Here is a 20,943-nt window from a genome sequence, read left to right as displayed (position 1 = left end):
TTGCGCTATTTCTTTACATTTCTCCAGAGCACCATATCCCCCATTACTCTGGAGTTAGTAAAATGACACTAATGGTGATTTCCAAGGTCACCACATTTTCACAGCAGCTCTGCATTTCCTCTCTGCAAGACAGCCCTCAATGGCACACACAGCTCCAATGCCCGACAGCAGGATGGACCTTCACACCATCTCAGTACAGCACTCAGTGTTTCAGTGTCCACCCAATTAATCATCACCATAAACCCCTTTTTCAGGGAACTCAACAAATTTTATCCTTTCGAGTCCTTCTTACCACAAAGTCTTTTGCCATAATCCCTTCTTTTTGCACAAGACAGCAAATTCTGCAGATCCTCAGGTTATGTAATGAGGAAATCTTCCACTTATTTTAAACACACATAGGAGAAAATGTTCATTTTATATTTCCCCGAGTAAAGCCTTACCCCAAAATACCACCAGCAGACAATCTGCATCAGAAACAGTCCAGAGTTGCTCTTTCCACTTGGGTTACAGAAAAAATTCCCACAGGTTCAAAACTCCAGTAACAAGAACCAACTGGCTCTTGTTTTCTACAGAGCATGGTCAACCACCTATGAACAGGACAGAAACCCAGGATTATGAATGAAACGCTCTGCTCAGGGATTTCGTATCCCTTTTCTTTTCATGAAATGATGCAGAATCTCCTCTGGAGACCCAATGCTACCTTAAATAGCCAAAATATTAAACATAGAATAAATACATTCAATGCTATTGAGCATTCTCTTGTAATGATATGAAACCGAGACCCTTGGAAGATGAAGGCTTTGCATATGACAGCTTAACTGCTTGCAATCAAACTAATTTGCGGTGCGATGACCTAAAATGAGTTTAAAAGCACCATAATGCATGTTTAGCAATCAGTGAAGCAATTCTTCATTATTCAGGTTCACATCTGCAATCTGTGTCACATGTTACGGGAAGAGAAAAAAGAGGGGGAACACAAGAAAGGAATTCTTGTGCTTTGCAAGAGATGATGAGCAAAACATGAGCTACAGCTAACATGGGGCATTAGAGAGCAAATTCAGACTGACAGCAAATCTTGAGTATTTCTGTTCCTTATAGAAAACTTACGACCTCTAGAAGAGGGAATTACAAATTGAAAATTAGCTTAGAAATAATCATGTCTTGGTTTTTCTAAATTGATTTTTTGACGAGAAAAAATTATTAAGGAAGTTTACCTGAAATACCATCACAATGTGGACTCAGGATGCCTCAAGGTTTTTAAACTGTAAATGAACCTAGTTACCAACCACCTGCAACACTGAAGATACTACACAAAAAGCACAGCACTGCTCAATTCCAGTAACTAAAGTAGGAGTGGACTTTGTCAAGGAGAGTGAAGGCCTCCCAAGACAGCCAAGAAGCAAACTCTAGCTCAGCACTCCTCCATCATAAGGGATAACTGCTTGGGGATATCACCTCCTGAATCACCAAATGTATCTGGGCTCTGTCCTAAAGTAATTAATCATCACACTGGTCAGACAGAGGATTAAAATGTGTTTCAGCAATGAGGGGGTGAACCTCAAAGAACTAAAACTCTGAAATCTGACTTCAGTTCTGCTTAGTTAGGTAAGAAACTGCCACTGGGCCCTGCTTTCCTTATTTAAGATTTGGACAATATAATTGCACGCAATTCAAAGCAGAACTGTAAGGATTAATATTTTCAATTCAAAGCATTTTATTCCAAAAGCACAAGCATGCATTAAGGCAGGGTTCTACAATGTGTGAACAACTATTTAGAAGGGCTGCAAAACCAGACTTTCATCATTCCAGCCCAGATAATTTATTCTTCTCGCCTAAACATCCCTCAAGTATTGAGTTAATAATATGTGTTTCTCTTAACCTCTAGAAAAATACAGGTTTGTTCTCCAAAGTCAGTTGTTTTGCTTCAACTATTCTCATCATGATTAGTAGGATGCTGATAATATACATAAGCTGCTTTTGCTATTCTTGCTTTGATGGCCATATTGTTAGCATACTCTTTACAGTCTCAGCTCTCCCTAGGAACAACACTACAGTTTACAAATGCTAAAATTAATAGACCTGGGGTAGACTTTATTACATGTAATGTGTTTAGTTGGCAGTGATGATGCCTCCCTTACAAAAGCTGCTACAATAAACTGCGTTTCAATGGCTCCTGGAAAATACAAGACAACACCTAAAAGCTTTGAGATAAAGAAAGACCAGGATTTCCAGGTCTCACTGCTCCACACCACATCTGCTCCACTGAGGTCTGCCTATACTCATAGGTAATTATGACCCACAGAGATTTCTGCTGGGGGTCTTGTCCACTTTTCTTGCATATGAATTTCCTGTGAGAAGATTCATGATCTCTGTTGTCAGCTTCACTTCTGCAAAGAATGGGCACAGGGAGATTTTAAAGTGGAGTTAAAATGGATTTCAGTATACCCTTCAAAATAATAGTTGGTAAAACTAATTACAGGGAGAAAATTGGAGATCATTCATTACCCCACTAAGCAAATTAGGATTTGTTAACAATGATTTATAGTGCCAAACACAGGATAACGACTGTCTTTGCGACTGTATTCACAGGGGACATGACAGTTTATTAAGTGCGGTGCCATCTGAACATCCACCACTGCAGTGCTCTTGTAGACCTCACAGCATTTCAGGTGGATACACACTTCCACCTAAGGAAAACACATTTGTATGTTTGGCTTCTAAAATCAAGCACTAAAAATAATTGAGCAACTTAACCTACCTGCAAAAACAACTATTTACCAACACCACTGTCTACATGATGTGAAGTACTGTATCCCCTCTGTAATATTAGCTGGTTGAGCGTATTAAATCTCTTTTGAATGAGACTTTTGATCTAATCTGTTTCTCTCCTTTGGGAACTAATGGGTCTTACTGTACTCTCCTAGAGTGGAGCCTCTTAACACTCCCACCAGAGGAGCCTCAACATCACGACAAAGTTGACCACCTCAAGGAACAAAACATAGGCTGCATAGGATCATTGTCATTGCATGACTGAAGGAAAAATCTACTGGGTTTAAGGACTCTATCTGAGAATATGAGCCTAGAAAATGTGCTGGTATAACTAATTCCACATTTCTTCTGTAAGTTAATGTCTGGGGCAAAAAGCAGTCCTATTTGCATAGTGAAGTAACTGGCTTTATCTAGGCCAAGTACTGGTTTTCCATCATCTCCCTAGTAATACCACTGGTGCTCCACTTAGTCGCCTTGGGATGAGTTTTTAGAGCTCTGAGTAATGTAATGCAACATTGCACAACACAGTGTCCCAGTGGCATGCTGTAACTATGCAAACATCTGCTGAACTGAACCCACTCAGGGCCAAATTGGATAGCACAACTGATTAGCTAGAGCCTTTGGGAATATGCTCACGATTTATGTTTGTCTGAGTCACCAGCCCATGTGCAAATCACATTTTTCCTTTTTCTTCCTTTTTTTAAGGTGGAGCAAGAGCATTGCTTGGAAGAGAAGTGCCACAGGAGTTAGGTTCTCCCTTCCCAATACCATTTCCATCACCAGCTTGTCACCAAATTTTGTCCAGCACTGAAACATCCACAAACTCTCTGCTTTTTGGGACACAACCTGCTAGCTAAAAATAAGCATTAAGTAATAGGAACAGAAAACCCTCAGAAACTGCCACAAAGACTTGAGCAGCAGATCAATGCAAGGAACGGAATCAAGCTGCCATAAACAGAGAAACTCCAATGGCCAAAGAACCTGCCAATCTTGGGAAATGGGTTTGGCATTTAAAAATACAATAGTCAGTTATTTAGGTTTTTGATTTCTGCTCTGATTTGTGCTGCAAACCAGTGAACCACCTGTAACCTTTAATGTGAATCTGCCTGAGTGCGAGACACACACCAAAAACCAGCAATAAACGTTCTCCAGAGTAAGGGAAGAGAAAAAGCTTTTGTGATCATCCAAAGTCCAACCATATTCTAAAGCATCTCTCTCAAAGACCTGAAATCACAGAGGGCTGGACAACATTAAAAGCTCACATAATTCAAATACCTTTCAAAGCTAAAAAGCTGGGGTTTTCCCTAAAATTCTAACTCCTTTCCATTTATCTGATCTGACTTCTGGGCAAGACATAATCTACCTTAGGTTCTATCTTTGACGACAGAGACAATTTACAATGCAACAAATATCAAAGACAACTGGGAGATTTTCCACAAGCATTTAGTTGTGATTTCTCAGCGTGTACCAACCACACCTCCCATCTTCTTTCACATGCACCAAACATACACTGGACTAGTCCCATAGAAAACAAGAAAGTCAGGTCAGTGCAAAAGGCTTATGAGGCAAATTAGAATGACTTTTACCTCTGTTTCTTCTATGACTATTGATTTAATAGTATGTAAAAAGGACAGGGACATGTCCACTCTGACAAGGAGTGCCAAGACCACATTCCAGCAACAAAATCTACAGAACATATGAGCGCTTGTGAAAGAAGTACAAGTTGTTCCTAACTGAACAAAACTCCTGGAGGTACCTGGAACTCCTTAACAGCTCTGCATCATTAACACTCACTCAGTGGATACACATATGTGTCCTGCTTTGCTGAAGATACCTCATGAGAAAGTTTGTTTTATCAATGGCAGCTCTGATCATCCCAGTTACGTACGAATGAGGCTGAATCCCTTCATGGAGAATCCCAGCCCTCTCCATTGACTTCAGAGCAAAGATGGGTTCTCAAAGCAGGCAGAATAAATGCCCTCCCCAGAGCAAGCACATTTTCCCTTTACCTACTGCTTTTCAAGAAACACTGATGTAGAGGCAACAAGAATGTAAAAATGCAGCCTCCAACACTGCCAGTCAGGTATTTACCTAGTTACAGCATGAAACTAGGCAAGATTTCAGCCTTCACCACTACTATTGGAAGCACACAATGAATTACTAGGACGGAACTATCACACAGGTACTACAAAACTGAATTTGTATTACTGGGAGGTGTCAGATTACTATAGGCTCTCTACAGAATAAAAGGATCCAAAAGTAATTTTTGCTTTGTTGTAGCGTCCCCAGCATCCACAAACACTGCACACACATGACCCACCACCCATCAAACCTGAGTGTCTGGCATAAGCATGGTTCTTAAAGAAGATTCCAGATCCAACAAGTATTATTTCCATTACATACATGCTAGGTAATATGGTCTAAACACACAAAGGCTCCATCAGTACTTGGATTTAAACAGCAAATACAAGCTACTTAATCCATCCCTCAGTGTTCATTCAATTCTGAATTTGCTTCCATCTGTGTTTCTGCTTTCTGTAGTAGATATGCTTGGACAGTGACTCTATTGTTTATCCATTTTAACTTACCTGGTTGCCCGTGTTCCTTTCATGTGCTACAGTAAGTAATATTTCACAGTCCAAAGTACAAAATACAGTGATCAATAACTTCCACAGGCAAAAGCTTTATTATTATCTATCAAACTGAAAACTATTTTTGTTATATTTGAGACCAATAAACCTTGTTTTGATGTTCTGGGTTACACTAAGCACAAAAACTAACCATCTTTTCCAGTTAAAAGCTTTGGGGAAAAAGAAGTCAATTCAAGTGCATATTCTTTTGCACTCTGATACTACAATGATTACATTGATCAGAAACACATGCTAATTGGAGCATTCTGGAGCATTTTTCTCATTGTCTGGTACCACAAAACACATCTGGGTTTTATTTGCCCCATGTAAGTTAATAACAGGACAGACTTTTTCCAAACAATAGGGAAGATAATCCTAAAAACAATTTTTCCAAAGTGAAAAGGAAGGAAAAAAACAACCCTCCATGTTTCATCCAAGTCTGTGTAAGTGTAAAAATGACTTTAAGACAGAAACTGAAGGACGTTTTCTATCTATTCGGCTATTAGTGAAGAAAGAATGTTAAAGAAATCTTATTACTGTGACTAGAGATAAGGAACAGCACAGTTAAATATACCGTATTAATGGAAACTAATAAGGGATGTCTGGCCCACCTACACAGATCCAAATGAGTGTGATGCAAAGTGCCAATACATTGGCACTAGAGGATGTCAAGCTTCTTGTTACTAAATCCCTAACTCAGGAGAACTGGAAACTTTCAAGCTTTTTTCTGGAGCACAGAGGATGTTGACACCTTCCAGATTTTCACTTTACTGGACCAACCCACAGACAGTATGGTGCAAGGGAAGAGCAGATGGCTTTTCTTCTGCTACCTCTACTTCCTAAAGACGAAGCTGAACATTGTTCTTAAACCATGCATATTCAGCTCTCGCTATAAGGAGAACAAGGCTTATTTAGATACATTTAAGCCTTTCATCCCAGATTATATTTGTCCCATTCCAGAGCATGTCTGTATATGTTCATATGATTTGAATTTTAAGTGCCCAGAGAAAGGAAAGCAATTTGTTCTGAACCACGGGAAGATAGTCAAGCTTTAGTCTTAACGCAAAATAAACGTTGAGTCATTTGGTATTATTATTCCCTTCATCCCCTCCCTCTTAAAAACACATGACACAAAAGAGGGGAAGTGCTCTTTTGGAAAACCATTTTTTTCCTGTTTCACAACTTACCTTACATAGATCTGGGCTTTGGTACAATTAGAAGAAGTACCACAAAACTGTTGTCAACTAATAATGCCCTTTTCAGACCTTACCCCTGGCACCAGTAGAAACAGTCAGTCTGTCAGAAGCCCAGTGTAAATGCAGCAGGACATGACATTTCTCCAGGTATTAAGCAGTTTTGGTGCTTGCATTTTTACACTTTATCCGTGAGGTCACATGTAGCCAGCTTAAGCCCATAACTTCCTTATAGGATCACAGACCTCTATGACTAAATTTCACCATGTACTAATGAAGAAAATTACTCTCTGGGAATGTGACAAGAAAGCAACAAAGTTTTCCCACCATGTAATAAAATCCTGTATAGTTTTCTTTTCCCCAGAGTTTGATGAAGAGATAGAAGCAGACTTTGATTATGCTGTTAACCACACTGAGCAATGCTATAGAAAAAGTCTCACTGTGTTTTACCCACCTGTTTTTGGACATACATAATGCTCTATTTCTCCTACAGATATTATAAAGGCAGAAAAGAAGTGCTTGGAGAGTATGACACAGGTTACCAGTGAAACAGAGTATGAGCAATTTAAATACAAATCTGGAAAGAAAATAAACAGTGCATTGGATTGACCAGAAAACAGTTTTCACTCCCAAATTTATCTGTGCAAGTAAAATGCATATTGATGAATGTGGGAATAAACAGATAGAAAGGTAGGAATATAGACTCTTAAATCAATAAAGGGACATGCAAATAAATAACAAAAGCAGACTGATCAATTATCAAACCAGCTGGGGCCTGATCCTCTTCTCATGACATTAAATGTAAATCTAGCATAAATACAATACAAACAAGCTGTGTTTTCCCAAATGATCTGTGAGACATGGGGCTTGTAACCAACACATGGAAATCACTGTGTCACGTTCTCCGGTCTGTGGTACACAGGAGGTGAGACAAGAATGCCAAAAGATGCTCTTTAAAGTCTGTGCATCAATGAGAACTGGTACATGATGAAATTAAGAACCTACCATCTCAGATTAGAGAGCTGGTAAGACCACAGTTCATTTTACTTGGTATAATTGTGCAAATTAAATACCGCTGGAATGTATGTAGTAATTAATATGACACCTGATTAGTTCAGGAAAACACTGACCACCACGTCTGAAATATTACTTACAACGCATTTGTGGAGGAAGAAATAGAAAAAGAGAAGTTAACCTATCAAGCAGACTGAGATTAGTTATTTATTCCTGTTTCCATATAATAAGGCACTTTGGTTTCAGGAGTAATGTTATGCTGTTCAGAGGCAATGTGTTAAAGCTGAGATACACTTACAAAGTAGCCTGTTCCCAAGCTGGAAGGAGCTGAGCTCTGCAATAAAACACAAAGACAAAGTGGAAAGTCAGTGATGGTTTTTAACACGTTCCAATCCACACAGCTCATTACCAGCCCTTTCCAAGCTTTTCATCACTACATCACAGCACCAATGTGCTGCCCCTTGTCATCTGCTACTGAAACAAACATGGTGTTGCTTAATTTTTCCCTTTACATCTCTCAACGACTCGGAGATGGTAACGTGCTATTTACTGAATTCCAAGCTTCTGCGGTGGACGTAATTGCCAATTTATTTGACAGGCAGCTGGGTAATGAATTAATGATGGCATTTCGCCCTGCACTGAGACTAAACAGACACTCATCAACCAGCCTCCCTGACATGCTGACATTCAATGCCCTGGACTCCAGCTACTCAGCTTTGTGGCCACAAAGGGGCAGGCGGGAGGGGGGAAAGGAAAAAAACCATAGACTGACTTCAAAACAAAAAGCCCAGTGGGTTTGGATGACTTTTGCAGTGTCTGACCTGTTTGCCAATTTATTCCCGAAAGGCCCCGGTTAGTACACACATAGTGCTTTCCTAAAATGAGACATTTTGTAAACATAATTAGTAGTCTGAAATGTAAAGAACGTGTGGGCACAGGGAAGCTGCTTTACTCACTGCACCACTGCCTGGAGAAGGCAGTCACTACAGTTTCCCGTTTGGATGGCCACAGTCTTTGACAAACCAAAGGGTTTTAAAAGGAAAGAATAAGACAAACAAGCAGTATCTACCGTGAGAAATAGATTTCAAAACTCAAACCCATAAAAATAATTAAAACTAATATTACCACCATGAAAAATAATTGAACGGTTTAAATGCTTAAAAAAATGCATCACGACAATCAGGTTAAGTGGGACACAATCACAACCTCTGTATTCACAGGAATTAAGGAGATAAAGGGGTTGTTTCATTAGTTTTTCATCTAAGCAATAGGGATTACAAAGCAGGTTCTCTTAGAGCCACAGTGAGAGACCTAACCACCCTGGTCCTGATCCAGGTCACTGCCTACTATATTAAAGGGTGAACAGTTTCCAGTACTACAGCCCCATCACCTGAAGCACTGAAGCCAGGCTGCTCAACGGACAAGGAAGCAAATCAGCTCTCTAGTAAGCGGTGGGCAGTCCAGATGACCAGTCTTTAACTCCTATAGCTCAATACCTGGTCCGCAGCACAACCTCACTTTCACTAATGACACAGCCCAGTGATTACCAGGAACTGCACAGGGGCCTCTGTGCATCAAAACCTTAGAAGCATGCAGAATTCGCACCACTGTCATCCCTGTTCCAAGACACTATTCCAGGGAACCCTAAGAGCAAATTCTCTGATTTCTGACTGTGAAGTGCAGCACTTGCATGATAAAAAATACGCCCCAAAGAGGGGCTTATGGGATCTTTTTACTTCAAGATGAAATCTGTTTTCTGGCAGAAACAGATTGTGCAAAGAAATTTCAAATAACACCAAAATTCATCGTAAATAATCAGAATATTACTGTGTGTTCACCAAAGCACTACTGAAAAGAAGTTTGAGAGGTTATGTACACATAGGGCAAAGCCTTCTGGTTTAAGACATTAGAAGTTAGAGACTTATTTAGAGGAAATCACCTTGGTTGTCATGAGGGTACCAAACATCATCCTATCAACAAATGCTGTTGTAACAAACTAAACTGATCCACAGCTCTGGAAGGTTTGTGGTTCCTGCTCCTTTAGTACTCTCTCTTAGTACGTTAGTACACTCTTAGTATCTTATGGCTACTGAAGGCCTCAAGAGCTGCAGCCTGCAGGTTGGGTCACCAGCATGCAAGGCGAGCTCCACAGAAATAAATGAATTCCGAAGTCTTTCTGGCCCCACTCTTGCTGCTCTGGGGCCTCAAACTTCCTCTGCCACAATCACCCACAGCAAGACCCAACTGGTCCCAGTGACAATGTCCCTGAAAGTGCCTCTGCAGCAATCATTGGGTGGTGCAGAGCAATGGGCAGTGCAGATCTGGGAACACAGCACCCCTGGGCTCAGCCAAACTGCTCTACTTTCCTCTACATCCCTGTGACCACACAGCTGGGAACAACCTGGCAACTGCCACAGCCCCCGTCATCACACAGCCCCTATACCGCTTCCAGCTAGAAGGTCCCCTTCATGGGCACATACGGCTTGTGAGCCACTATGCCTGCAGACTGCAGATCTGCAATACCTGCTGGACAGCACATTTCAGCACCCTTCAGTGCAGTATCTAATGCATTTACTTTCCTGGTCAAGCATATAAGTTCTCCTGCCTTTCGCTTTGCTCACTCTTCCTTCTGCTTCATGCCATTTAAATTCTTTTCACTGAAGCTACAAATCTACCCACAGAATTACAACACGTGCAATCATTAGAACTGCTTTTGTTTGAGCGATGGATGGATGCCAATCCAGTCCCACTCTTTCACTCCCAATTTCTCAAACTTACTTTCCAAGCTGAAAGCTCCAAAGTTTGCATTCTGCATCTGTGTGTCATTTTTGTCTGCTTTTTATTCCAAGTTTTGGAAGGATCAAGTATCAAAACACAACCATAAAAAGGAAGAAAAAAAGAATAAGCAAACAAAATATTTCCCACTGAATATTTCCATTCCTTCAAAAGCGATGCTGCAATAGCTATGGGAGGACAGTCGAAACACAGCAGTCAAATGACTTCCACTGAAAAGAAACAACTGTGCATTTCCAGGGAATCTGAGTTTGCTGGATGGAAATAGAGCCCTGCACACACTGCATGCTGCATATGGACCGTACGGTTTGCAAACTCTTTTGAATTGGAGTACAGAAGACTACATTGCACATGCATGGATGACTAAGTCAGCTGTGCTGTGAACTGTGCGTGGACAGAGCAGAGAGGCTGAAGCGAGGGCTATGCAAGAAGACAGCTTCTCACCTTTTGTGATAACTCCCAATAGCGAAAGGATCCTACCACCCCGTGCTCAGCCTGGTACCAACTGCTGACAGTGATACTGTGTATGCAGCATCTTTACAAGCCCATGCTGAGTCGTGGTCCTACATCTCTTATATAAAGTGTGCCTATAATAGAGGTAATGGTTTCACTTTCCGAAACCCTTTGCACAATTCGACATTAGATACACCATTTGATATTCACACAACCACCAGCAGAAGCCTGCATCAGGTGCCCATCAGCAAAGCACAAGTCACTTGTTTAGAATTAACAGGGTTTTGGTTTTGTTATTTTCATTCTGCTTTTGTAATGAAAAAGAGTATATTTTTCTTTTTCCTTCCTTTCTTAAAAAGAACAACTTTTGGCCCAAGATCAAAACCGTAGTAACCCTCGTGCAAGCATTAGTTTATTGTGTACCAAAGAAAATTACATCCTTGAGGTCTTGGAAGGCACAGTTCTACCCATTTTGCATATATATTGTGCATTACTTGGGGAGCTGGGTGGGGGGAAAGCCTGTGTTGTACATATTTGTTCTGGCTATTGTTTATGCAGGTCTGACTGAATGAAGGAACAGTGGGTATCATTTCAATTTCTGATGTCAACATCAAATTACTTATTTAATTTCATGCCTGGCGAAGCATTGTATAGCTACACGCAGAATCATTTCACTTCATTTGTTATGCTGTGTTTTCGTGGCGATTGGCTTGCCTTCCAACTGACAGCTTTAATTACGACATGAATTTGATTGCACTGCCGAGGAATTAACATAATGCAACAAAGCATTTAAGCACCCAACCTTAGACACACAAACACACACATACACACCCTCGCATACACACACACAAAGCAGCAGCCGCTGCAGCTGATCAGCTTCTGGCACACACACACAGGCAAAAACACACACAGAGCTGTGCTGGTGTTATTCCACTTTAGATACGGCCAAGATTACTGGGGATATTCTGGAGAAGGAAAAGTACTGAGGATTTCAGAGCACATAATCCAAAGAGTGTTTCTCAATCTGTCTTTCCTTGGGCTCAGTGCATAGCAGGAGGAACGGGAGACAGAGAACTGAAACAGCCCATGTTTGAGGCCAAAACTGAGCTGCCCACAGGATTAGATTGCTGGGGGTGTAGACACCTTTCTTCCTGATTCAGACAGCAGCAGACCTGGTGGGCAGGGCACTGCAGGACGTACTCCTCGCTGCTACCTCACTGGAACCTATCAAGTACACGACGCAGTAGGAGTGCAGAGCTGCAAAGCACTGGGGAAAGGTAAGAACTCATGAAAAAGCATGTCAGCTTTGATGAGAGCCCAAGGTGAGACCTTTGACAGAGGTGAAAGATTCCTGCTCCACTCCCTGTTTAAGAACTGGAACAATATTCCAGAAAGGTGCCAGCTTGAGGTTCCTTGTGCAGCAGAAGCAAGCAGAGGCCAGGCAGGCTATGCTTCTGGAAGACCAGTGCTGCTGCCCAGGCCATGACCACACATGAGAGGCTTCTTCTGTTCATCCCTTGCTGAAAGTCTCACCAGAATCAGGAGCAGGAAGGGCTAGGGGTCACCTTGCACTGTCACTACATCACCATTACCAGACCAAGGAGCAAGGTTCACGCTTCACGGCCATCAGATTTTTAACAGCTCTGGCAAAGACTTCACTGAGTATGAGCTTCAGTTCTGTGGCAGATCAGGAATTCAGGAACATGCATCAAAGAAATCAGGGGGTTTGATTTGTCTTTGAATAGCAAAGGGGTGGCTTAACGCTCTCTGCATTTACCATCCAGGTTAGCTGTAATTCTCATGTTCTCCTCAAGTCATGCTCTGGCTGCTTTGTAAAACATGGCTAAAAAGTATGCCCTGTATTCCAAAAGTGGGAAGAGTCAATTAAAACTAAATACATACAGAAAGATAAGGAAAACAAGTTGAGTGAGCTCCAAGCTGAAGAGAAGAGCAAGCTCTGCCATCTTGTCTCCAAGCAAAATCTCAACAAAATGAATTCTACTACTGGCAAGATTTTGATGAGATTAAACTGACTACAGCACCCTATATATACAGGAGGAGCAGCTTTCCAATTTCTCTTTTAGGCCCCTGGAGCTACCTCTGCCCATAAAGGAAAAAACAAGTTGTCATTCCAAAAAAATACTGTATCAGGGAGAAAGGCAGAGAGATGGGTTTATGAAATTCCAAGGGGGAGATGTGTTAGGGCACTGTCAAATGCTTGCAATGGAGCACTCGAGCAATCATTATCCCTCATCTAGCAGAGGTCAAGATCCCTGCTAATTATATTCTCCCACAGAGGGGTGTGTGCCTGTGTGTCCACGTGTGCGAGATGAAGACAAAGAAAGGAGTTGATGGAAATCAGCCTGACTGCATTGCATCTGACAAGAACATCGGATATTCTTCTCCCTACTGTCTGATGCTATTTCAAGCCTCATTATGAGAAAAGACTCCTGTTTAACATGGTCTTTTCATTGAATTATCTTCTTTTCATTTTTGACCACCTCTCTTGAAACAAGCTGCAAATTACCTGCTTGGATCTCATTAGCCTGGAAAGGAGTCAGCCCTTGTAAACACGCTTTGCATCAATCTCCGCTGCCCAAAGACTGTAGGTACATTTACAATATGCACAGTTGAAAGATATGTGACAGGAGAGGGAATGAAGCCACTGACACGTCAGTTTGCAACTGGATATTCATTATACTATCTCCCCCATTCTGCATCTGTCACTAAGCTATCACTTAGGCTCTGCATTAAAGCTCAGGAAGCTAACATTTCTGTTTCAACAGCTTGCTTACAACTAGGGATATGAAAATTGATCATCCAACCTAGAGTACATGCACTTCATTCATTATACAGATTCCCATGCAGTAGCCATGCTTCAACTTACAATGATATCCGGCTGCATTAGGGGGGACCCATTATATTTGATGTCCAAAATTTCTTACTGACCTCAGAGTTAACCTGCCTGCAATATTTTACAGTTTTGTTCTATCTTCTGTGGAGTACACAACTTCTGGCACGGTTTTTTTTCCCTGATAAAATAGATGTTAAACCAGAAAAGGATCTTCAGAGAAAACTTACTCTTTGGTCTGTAGTTTTATCTGGACAGTGTTTGGTAGGTACCAACTCCTATAAAATAACCATATAAAGCCCTTGATGCATCTTTGTGCCTAAGAGGACAGCTCAAGGCAGGTTCACCCATAGCTGGCAGTGGAAGGATCACCTCCACTTAAGGCCCTGCCATTTAAAAGCATGGGGTGTTTGCCTTTGGCAGGAGGAACTGCAGAATGGTGTTTACTTTTCCTAACAAAGAGTCTGGGAGAAGCCACAACACACTCAGGCAAGATGAGAGCTCTCGTGTGCATGGGTTTCAAATCTCAACTGAACTGGCAACTCCAGACCACAGAGACATGCTTGTACTGTAATGAATTATCAAAGCATAGAAGAACTTTACTTATTAAGTAAAAGGTGAATTATGTATAACACTTTGAAATGTACATTGTCACATGTATTTACATAACATTCCTTTTGAGCAACTTGTGAATCCCTGCCTCCTCTTTTGGATGCACAAGGGAAGTTATATTTGCTCTCCACTTCCTTTTCATTTGCCACAGTGCCAAGACAAAGGGAAAGTATTGTAAAAACATCAGAGGAAAAACTGTATTTGATCAGTGGAAGGGGAACCAGGACTCTGCTCTCATTGCCACGTCTGGCAGTGCAAGGCTACGAGCTGCTGGGAAGCTCAAATAAGCCTCGGAGCTGTGCACTGAGTACATGGCAAGGGAGTGACAAGGCTAAATTAAAACCATGTTTGTAAGAAGCTGTGAAATGTTTTGCTGGAAGGTGCTGTGTAATTGTTCACTGCAACAGCTTCTCAGCTGCCACAGGGCTCAGAGCAAGCTAGGATGGCAACAGTGGCAGGCTGACGGTCAGCTGCCGTCCACTGCTACCTGCACAGAGCAGGTACTGGCCATCTCCTCTGGTTTCATTCTCCTCTTCCTATCACATCCGATAGCTATAAAGGGCAGGTTCTGAAGTATCTACCTGGCTGTATCCATAAAGGTTGGCTCTGGTGGAGGACTGGACCTCTAAACTACTGTGACAAAGGAATGAGGAAAGAGAGTGCTACAGATTCATACCTTCACAGGAAATTAAATCCAAAATCAGGCGGCTGTGACAGTGATATGCACAACTCAGCAAAACCTGCTAGCTGTGTGCCTCAAGGCCCTGAACTTGCACAACAAAATGTATCCCTTACAAAGGTATTTCTTGTAATGTCTGCTCAATTCAGTTTTATTGGATTGGCCTATAGAGGACACCATCTGGTATCCATCATCTAAATCTACATGGACATGCTATCGATAAAATCCCCATTTCCAAAATGTGGGTTAGTTAAATGTAGGGCCAGATTGCTGGCTGATACAAACTGGTCTGAGTGAGGTAGCTATCCATGCTTTTCCCACCAAAGGATCTTATCTACAAAATCCCCAATTTAGATATTCTTTTGGGACAGGGCTGTCTTTATATTCTGTTTTGCATAGCATGTAGCACAGAGGACCCAGAGCCATGAATAAAACACTCAAGGATTGTGATGGTACACATAATAAATTATAATTTAATTGCAGCAACAGGAAGATTTCTGTAGTCATTCGTATGTCAGAATAACTCTGGCATGTCATTCAGTCAACGGCCAGCATTCTTCAAGGGAGAAAAACATTCTCCACAGAGCTGCCATCTTAGAACCTTCCACAGCAGTTTAGGTAGAGCAATAAAGGCAGAGCTTATGCTATTGTTGGCCATGTTATACCAATTCGTTACATACAAATTAGCTGAGTCTCCAGACACTCTAGTACTTTTCATAAAGACATTATTTAGCCCAAAGAAATACATTCTTTTCCTTCCCCACTTGGGGTAAAGAGAGGCCATCTCACTTCTAAACTATGCAGAACATTTTACTTCATTAAATGGCCTTCAACTATTGCAAAATGAATGGGTGTTTTCACACAGATGGACACTGTACCAAACCCTAAGAAGTTTACCCCACTGGGCCAGAAGACCTAACTTACCTCTTCCTCTCCCAGCCCCCCAAAGGGAAGGGGTTTTAGACAAACCATCCCAGCAATTAAATCCTGTTACAACTTACCCCCCTTAGAACACTAGACCAGGGGTTGAGCAGTATTTGGCTGTATGAGTTTTACTTACATCGCTGAGTCTTTCCCGAGAGCTGCTTCGATGGAAACCTTTCGATTCCCCGCTGGCGCTTTCACTGTCACTGTCTCGGCAACTGTTCTGACCTGGCTTGAGCTGCAGGAAAGAAGAACAAAATCAGCAAGAGTTTAGTTTGATTCAGGTTAAGTCCCCTTATCCACCGCTCTTCTGCAGCCCAACCCCACACCTGCACAAAGCAGCATTTATGTGGCTTTGGCACTGGCATGGTGCAGCCTTGGTGTCAAGGCAGCATCTTGGTGAGACCATGAATGCAGAGAGCAAAGCAAGCTCAGGCGCAGAGACCCTGCAGCCAGAAGGAGGGAACATTCACATCCAAAGGAGATCACAGTTCAAGATCTTCACTTTGGGAACTTCCAGACTTCTTGAGCTATTTATGCCACAGATGCAGATTTTACAGTTATCATCGCATCAAACACAGAATCAATCCCTCTCTCATTACACCATGAGTTCCAAAGATCTCAGATCAATGAAACTCTGGCAGGGGAAGGAGCAGCCATCACTCAGGGAGACTTTTTGCTGCACCAGCCCCTAAATCACCTGGTACTATTAAAAATTCGTGACCAACCTCAGTGTTCATAAGCCAACATGATCTAATTGATAGGTATGAGACTTGCATTGCCTTTCAAACCAGCCTTAATCAGTTTTGCTGGCATTGTAAGAAATAAAATATACCATAAAGTTACAAACCGGATTTTCAATACAATTGAGCACACATCGGCTTTCTCTTACACCATGGACTGTGCTGGTCAACATGCTACAACAGCATCATAATGAGCATTTACCATACCCACACATTGCACACATGTCCACAAGCACATATACGTACATACAGCAAAGGAAAATATTAACTACATCTACAACAATGCTGAAAAAATGTATATATTTTGTTTAATACATATACAAATCTTGCTTGACTGTACTAAAACTTTGTTTCAGCTTTGTTGACGTTCTGTTGAAGCTAACTTCCTGCAAATACTGGCTACTCTTGAAGCTAATACTGGCAAAAGTCAGTGCAAGTAATTCAGATTTAATATCACATGCATAAATACTGGCTGCAGATGTAAATACAGGGAAAACAGTGAGGTACCTAGTGAAGTATTTCATGAGACACCTACTACACTTACCAATATTGATGTAACAAATAACAACAAACTCCTCCTAACTTGTTCTAATTATTAATACACTCATAGTAGTTTCTATTCAGACTGTACAGGAATAGATAATCCCACTCATCACCATTTCATGACCAGAGACAAACAGTTTCTTCTCCATGAACATTCTCCACCAACTTCTTTTCCCTTCTACCTCATTTCTTTTTCAGTTCTCCCAGAACATGCTACACATACACACACACACACACAAATTCACACACATTCCCTTTGACAGGTGCACACAAACAAGACATGCACTTCTGCTCTACTTCCTAGGTACACATTCCCAACCCTACACACTGCTGCTCTCCCCCAGGTTCACTAATGGGGTGCATGAAGCATTCTCACCCTAATGGTTATCATCAGTTCCTCCCTACTGCTGTAAGAGTAAACCACATCTCTAAGTCTGGCATGTGTGCGCTGCTTCCCTTTTATTCCTTATTCCCCTTTCCAGTAAAAGGCAGCTTTCGGTGCTCACTATCAAGTCAAAAGAAAGGGGAATATACATAAAGCTAAAGGCTCAGACACATAACTGAGTTTCAATGCACGAGCACAACAGCAAAAAATGACACAGGTGAGCTCTCAGCTCGAGGAAAATGTAATGTAAGAAGTGGAGCTATTTGTCAAACGCTTACAATTTAATAAATAAACTGAATATTCCACAGCTCAGCCAGAAAATCTCAAGTAAAAAGATTTTTATCTCAAATGGAATGTTCTATCAGTCAGATCTAACAGATCTAGGTAGCAGGTTTTGGAGGCAGAGAGGAGAATAATGAACTCAAGAAGTCCTACATCTATAACTCACTGATCTTATCTAGGACCACTGTGTACTGTAATTTTATGGTCCTGGGTTGAAAATTTAACCACCCAAAGGAAAATGGATCAAGTTCCCCTGACTCAGTCTTTTGTCAACATCCACTCCATGATGGAAAAACTCTTCTTCCAACCAGAGCCTGAAGAATTGTTTCCAGTCTCCCATTTTATCTTTAGAACCTCAATTTATTTTGTGCGTAATTTTCATGCAGCAGTTATTTGCTAACTCATCATAATGGCTCATTTTGGTACTTCTTCTACATTGGAAATTCCAGCTATTTACAGAGAGGAGAAGAAAAACCCAGCAGGTGTCATTTTCCTAGACAAAATTTACAAGGAATAAGAGAATATGACCAAGATATCTGAGCCTGAAACTCTGTAGGAACAAAGTGAACTGCACAGACTAGACAGCAAACTCAGAACTAAATCCAAGTTTAGATTTATAAGCTTTCCATAGTTTCCTTTCTTTTTTTTCCAAATTGAGTTTCTCCACATGCCAAAGTGTTGAGGGTTTACATTTGAGTCCAAACCCCATCAATCTGTGTTAAATTAAAAAATGAAGCATGGAAATGTGCCCATTGTCTTCTTATAAGAACCTAAAGTTACACACAAATACCCATGAGACCACTTAATGTGGACAGAAAATGGTTCACTTCGATCTACTCGCACAGATTCAATCACTTAAAATTAGAATGATGTTGAAATAACATAGTGCTGCTAAAAAAGGTCTGCAAGTGAAAGACTGGATCTTTAGTTACAGCACATACATTTGGGCATTACTCTGGGGTACATGGGAACCCTAAAACCAGCTTCCCCTTCAAAGTGCACCACTGACAACTCTTGTTCCTATATCATTCATGTCAGGGAGACCAAAGCCAGCATGAAATTCTCATGGTGTCTACTCAAGTGTCTCACCAAGGACCTTCTCTTACCAAGACAGCCATTACTCTTCAAATTTACACTGAGGGAGGAACAAAGTGAGGCTTGCAAAGAGCCCATTTGACTCTACGCTTCCACTGTGCAGTGGGACTAATTTATCCATGGAGGGATCCATCTAAAGGGTCTCGCAACGAGCAAACACAGATGTTTCCTAGCTTGAAAGCACAAAACCCTAAAAACGCAGAATGCTGCTGACTCCCAATGAACTTGCACAGCCTCAAGGATTCCCTGACTGTGGAGGAGCATGAGAGAGTGGCTGGGTGGGAGATCAGCCCTTGGCCAAGGTAACTCACCACATTGTGGGTTGCAGAAGAACACTTGCTGCTCGTAAATGCAAAGAACTTGAGACATGTCCTGCTCTGCCCTACAATGCAATGCAGAATAGATGCAGAGATGGGAACTGCCATGAGGCACACAAAGTGAGCAGGCTACTAAAGGAGGGAAGGAGGAGAGGCACAAGATATGATAACACTAAGAGTAACCATTTTGGGAAGAAAAACAGAGAGAAAGGCTAACTCAGGCCTCAAGGTCACAGAGAAGCTGGCCAGAAACCGCCAGGATTATGAATATACCAAAATAGATGTGAAAGCATCAACACGAAACTGCCACAATGGGTAGCAGTAACAGTAACTCTTCTTTCAGAGCATGGAGAGATTTTTAGGTGACTTGAAATCTAATGGAATTATTTTTGCCCCAGGGAAATCCTCAGCCCTATTTTGTGACAGCAAAAGTGCACTGAATATTCAGCTGTGTCCAGCTCTGCTGTGCTTCCTTCTGCCATTCCAAGTTAAAGGCGAAAGTAGACCCAAATATACAGGCTTAAGAGTAGGACAGAGCTAAAGGAATAGTGCTATAACTACTACATCAGTCAGACAATCTCTGTGAAATGAAAGGATAGAGGGACATAAGCCATAAAACACTCCTAAGGATAACCCATAACAGCATGGCTGTTGCATTTTGTCTCAGGAAGGACGAGAACAAAGGACAGAGATAACTGATCACATTTAGAGGTGTGAGGCAGGATGAAAGGGCAGCTGAGCCCCAAGCTACACGGAGCATCATCCTCTCAGGACTGCAGTTTGCTTGGCGGGCTCCCTAAGCCACTTTAGCTAATTCCATAGTAGAGGTGCCTGGTTAGCATGCAATAGAAAGCAAAATAAATAAATCTAGTGAGAATTTAGCAAAAGCCTTTTTCACAGAGCTTATATATCATGTCAAAACCACCCTAATGTGGCTCTTCTGAGCTTTTTTCTTTCTTTTTTTAATGTATTTTAATTTAAAACCCCATACCATTTGGCAGCAGCGAATCTATGGTATAGTTTCGAGGCGCCTGAGTTTCCACACCATATGGAATTAAAGGATAATTTCACTACATTATACTTTAAAGTTATGAATACTAACACTTCTCCCTGCGCTAGCACATCCAGCAAGCTCAGCCTGTATCAGAGTCCTAGAGAAAGGGGACTTCTGCTCCTCAAGGATGGCATAACCCTGCTGATAGGGAGGAGAATTTTCAGCTTCCAGTTCCTGCTTCTCCTTCTTTATTTATGCAGCTTTTGCAAGGGCAAGTCAGTCCAAAACGCTTCAGATCCGGCTCCTACCTGGGTAAATACGTTCTCTAGCTCAGATCAGCTGGTGAGCAGTTCATACACGTGCCACTAGCAATGCTTCCTGACTCCAGGAAGCCTGAACAGGTACAGCCCAATACCAAACCCATGACAGTAGTTTGTCCTGAGCAGGATGAAAGGCATACACAGTACAAAGACATTTCTGAACCCAGTAAGATCCTGGTTAACACACTAGAACACCTCAGGATGATTTGACATGAATCCTTCACAGTTTCTCCAGGGCTCGGCATCCTCACAGCTCCCAGTGCTGGCCTGGGGAGGGAACCAGGGCAGTGGCATCACCATATGATGGTGGAAGGTGGGGGGACAGGCAAGAGATAAACCACGGAAG

General features: G+C 41.7%; 1 protein-coding gene across 8 annotated transcripts in view; it reads right to left on the bottom strand.

The window, feature by feature from the left end:
- The window catches only part of AUTS2 (activator of transcription and developmental regulator AUTS2), a 735,180-nt gene that overhangs the window by 383,028 nt on the left and 331,209 nt on the right, over positions 1-20,943 (bottom strand). For all 8 annotated transcript variants that reach the window (XM_065694320.1, XM_065694323.1, XM_065694322.1 and 5 more), the window contains 2 exons: positions 16,055-16,156; positions 7,905-7,940 (listed from right to left, as the gene is read on the bottom strand). In XM_065694320.1, the coding sequence (XP_065550392.1) occupies positions 7,905-7,940; positions 16,055-16,156 (138 nt within the window). The remainder of the gene's footprint in view (positions 1-7,904; positions 7,941-16,054; positions 16,157-20,943) is intronic.

Source organism: Lathamus discolor, chromosome 14 (genome assembly GCF_037157495.1).
Source record: "Lathamus discolor isolate bLatDis1 chromosome 14, bLatDis1.hap1, whole genome shotgun sequence".
Taxonomy (NCBI): domain Eukaryota; kingdom Metazoa; phylum Chordata; class Aves; order Psittaciformes; family Psittacidae; genus Lathamus; species Lathamus discolor.
Note: the sequence above shows the minus strand (reverse complement) of the source record. Positions and strands in the feature narration are given on the sequence as shown.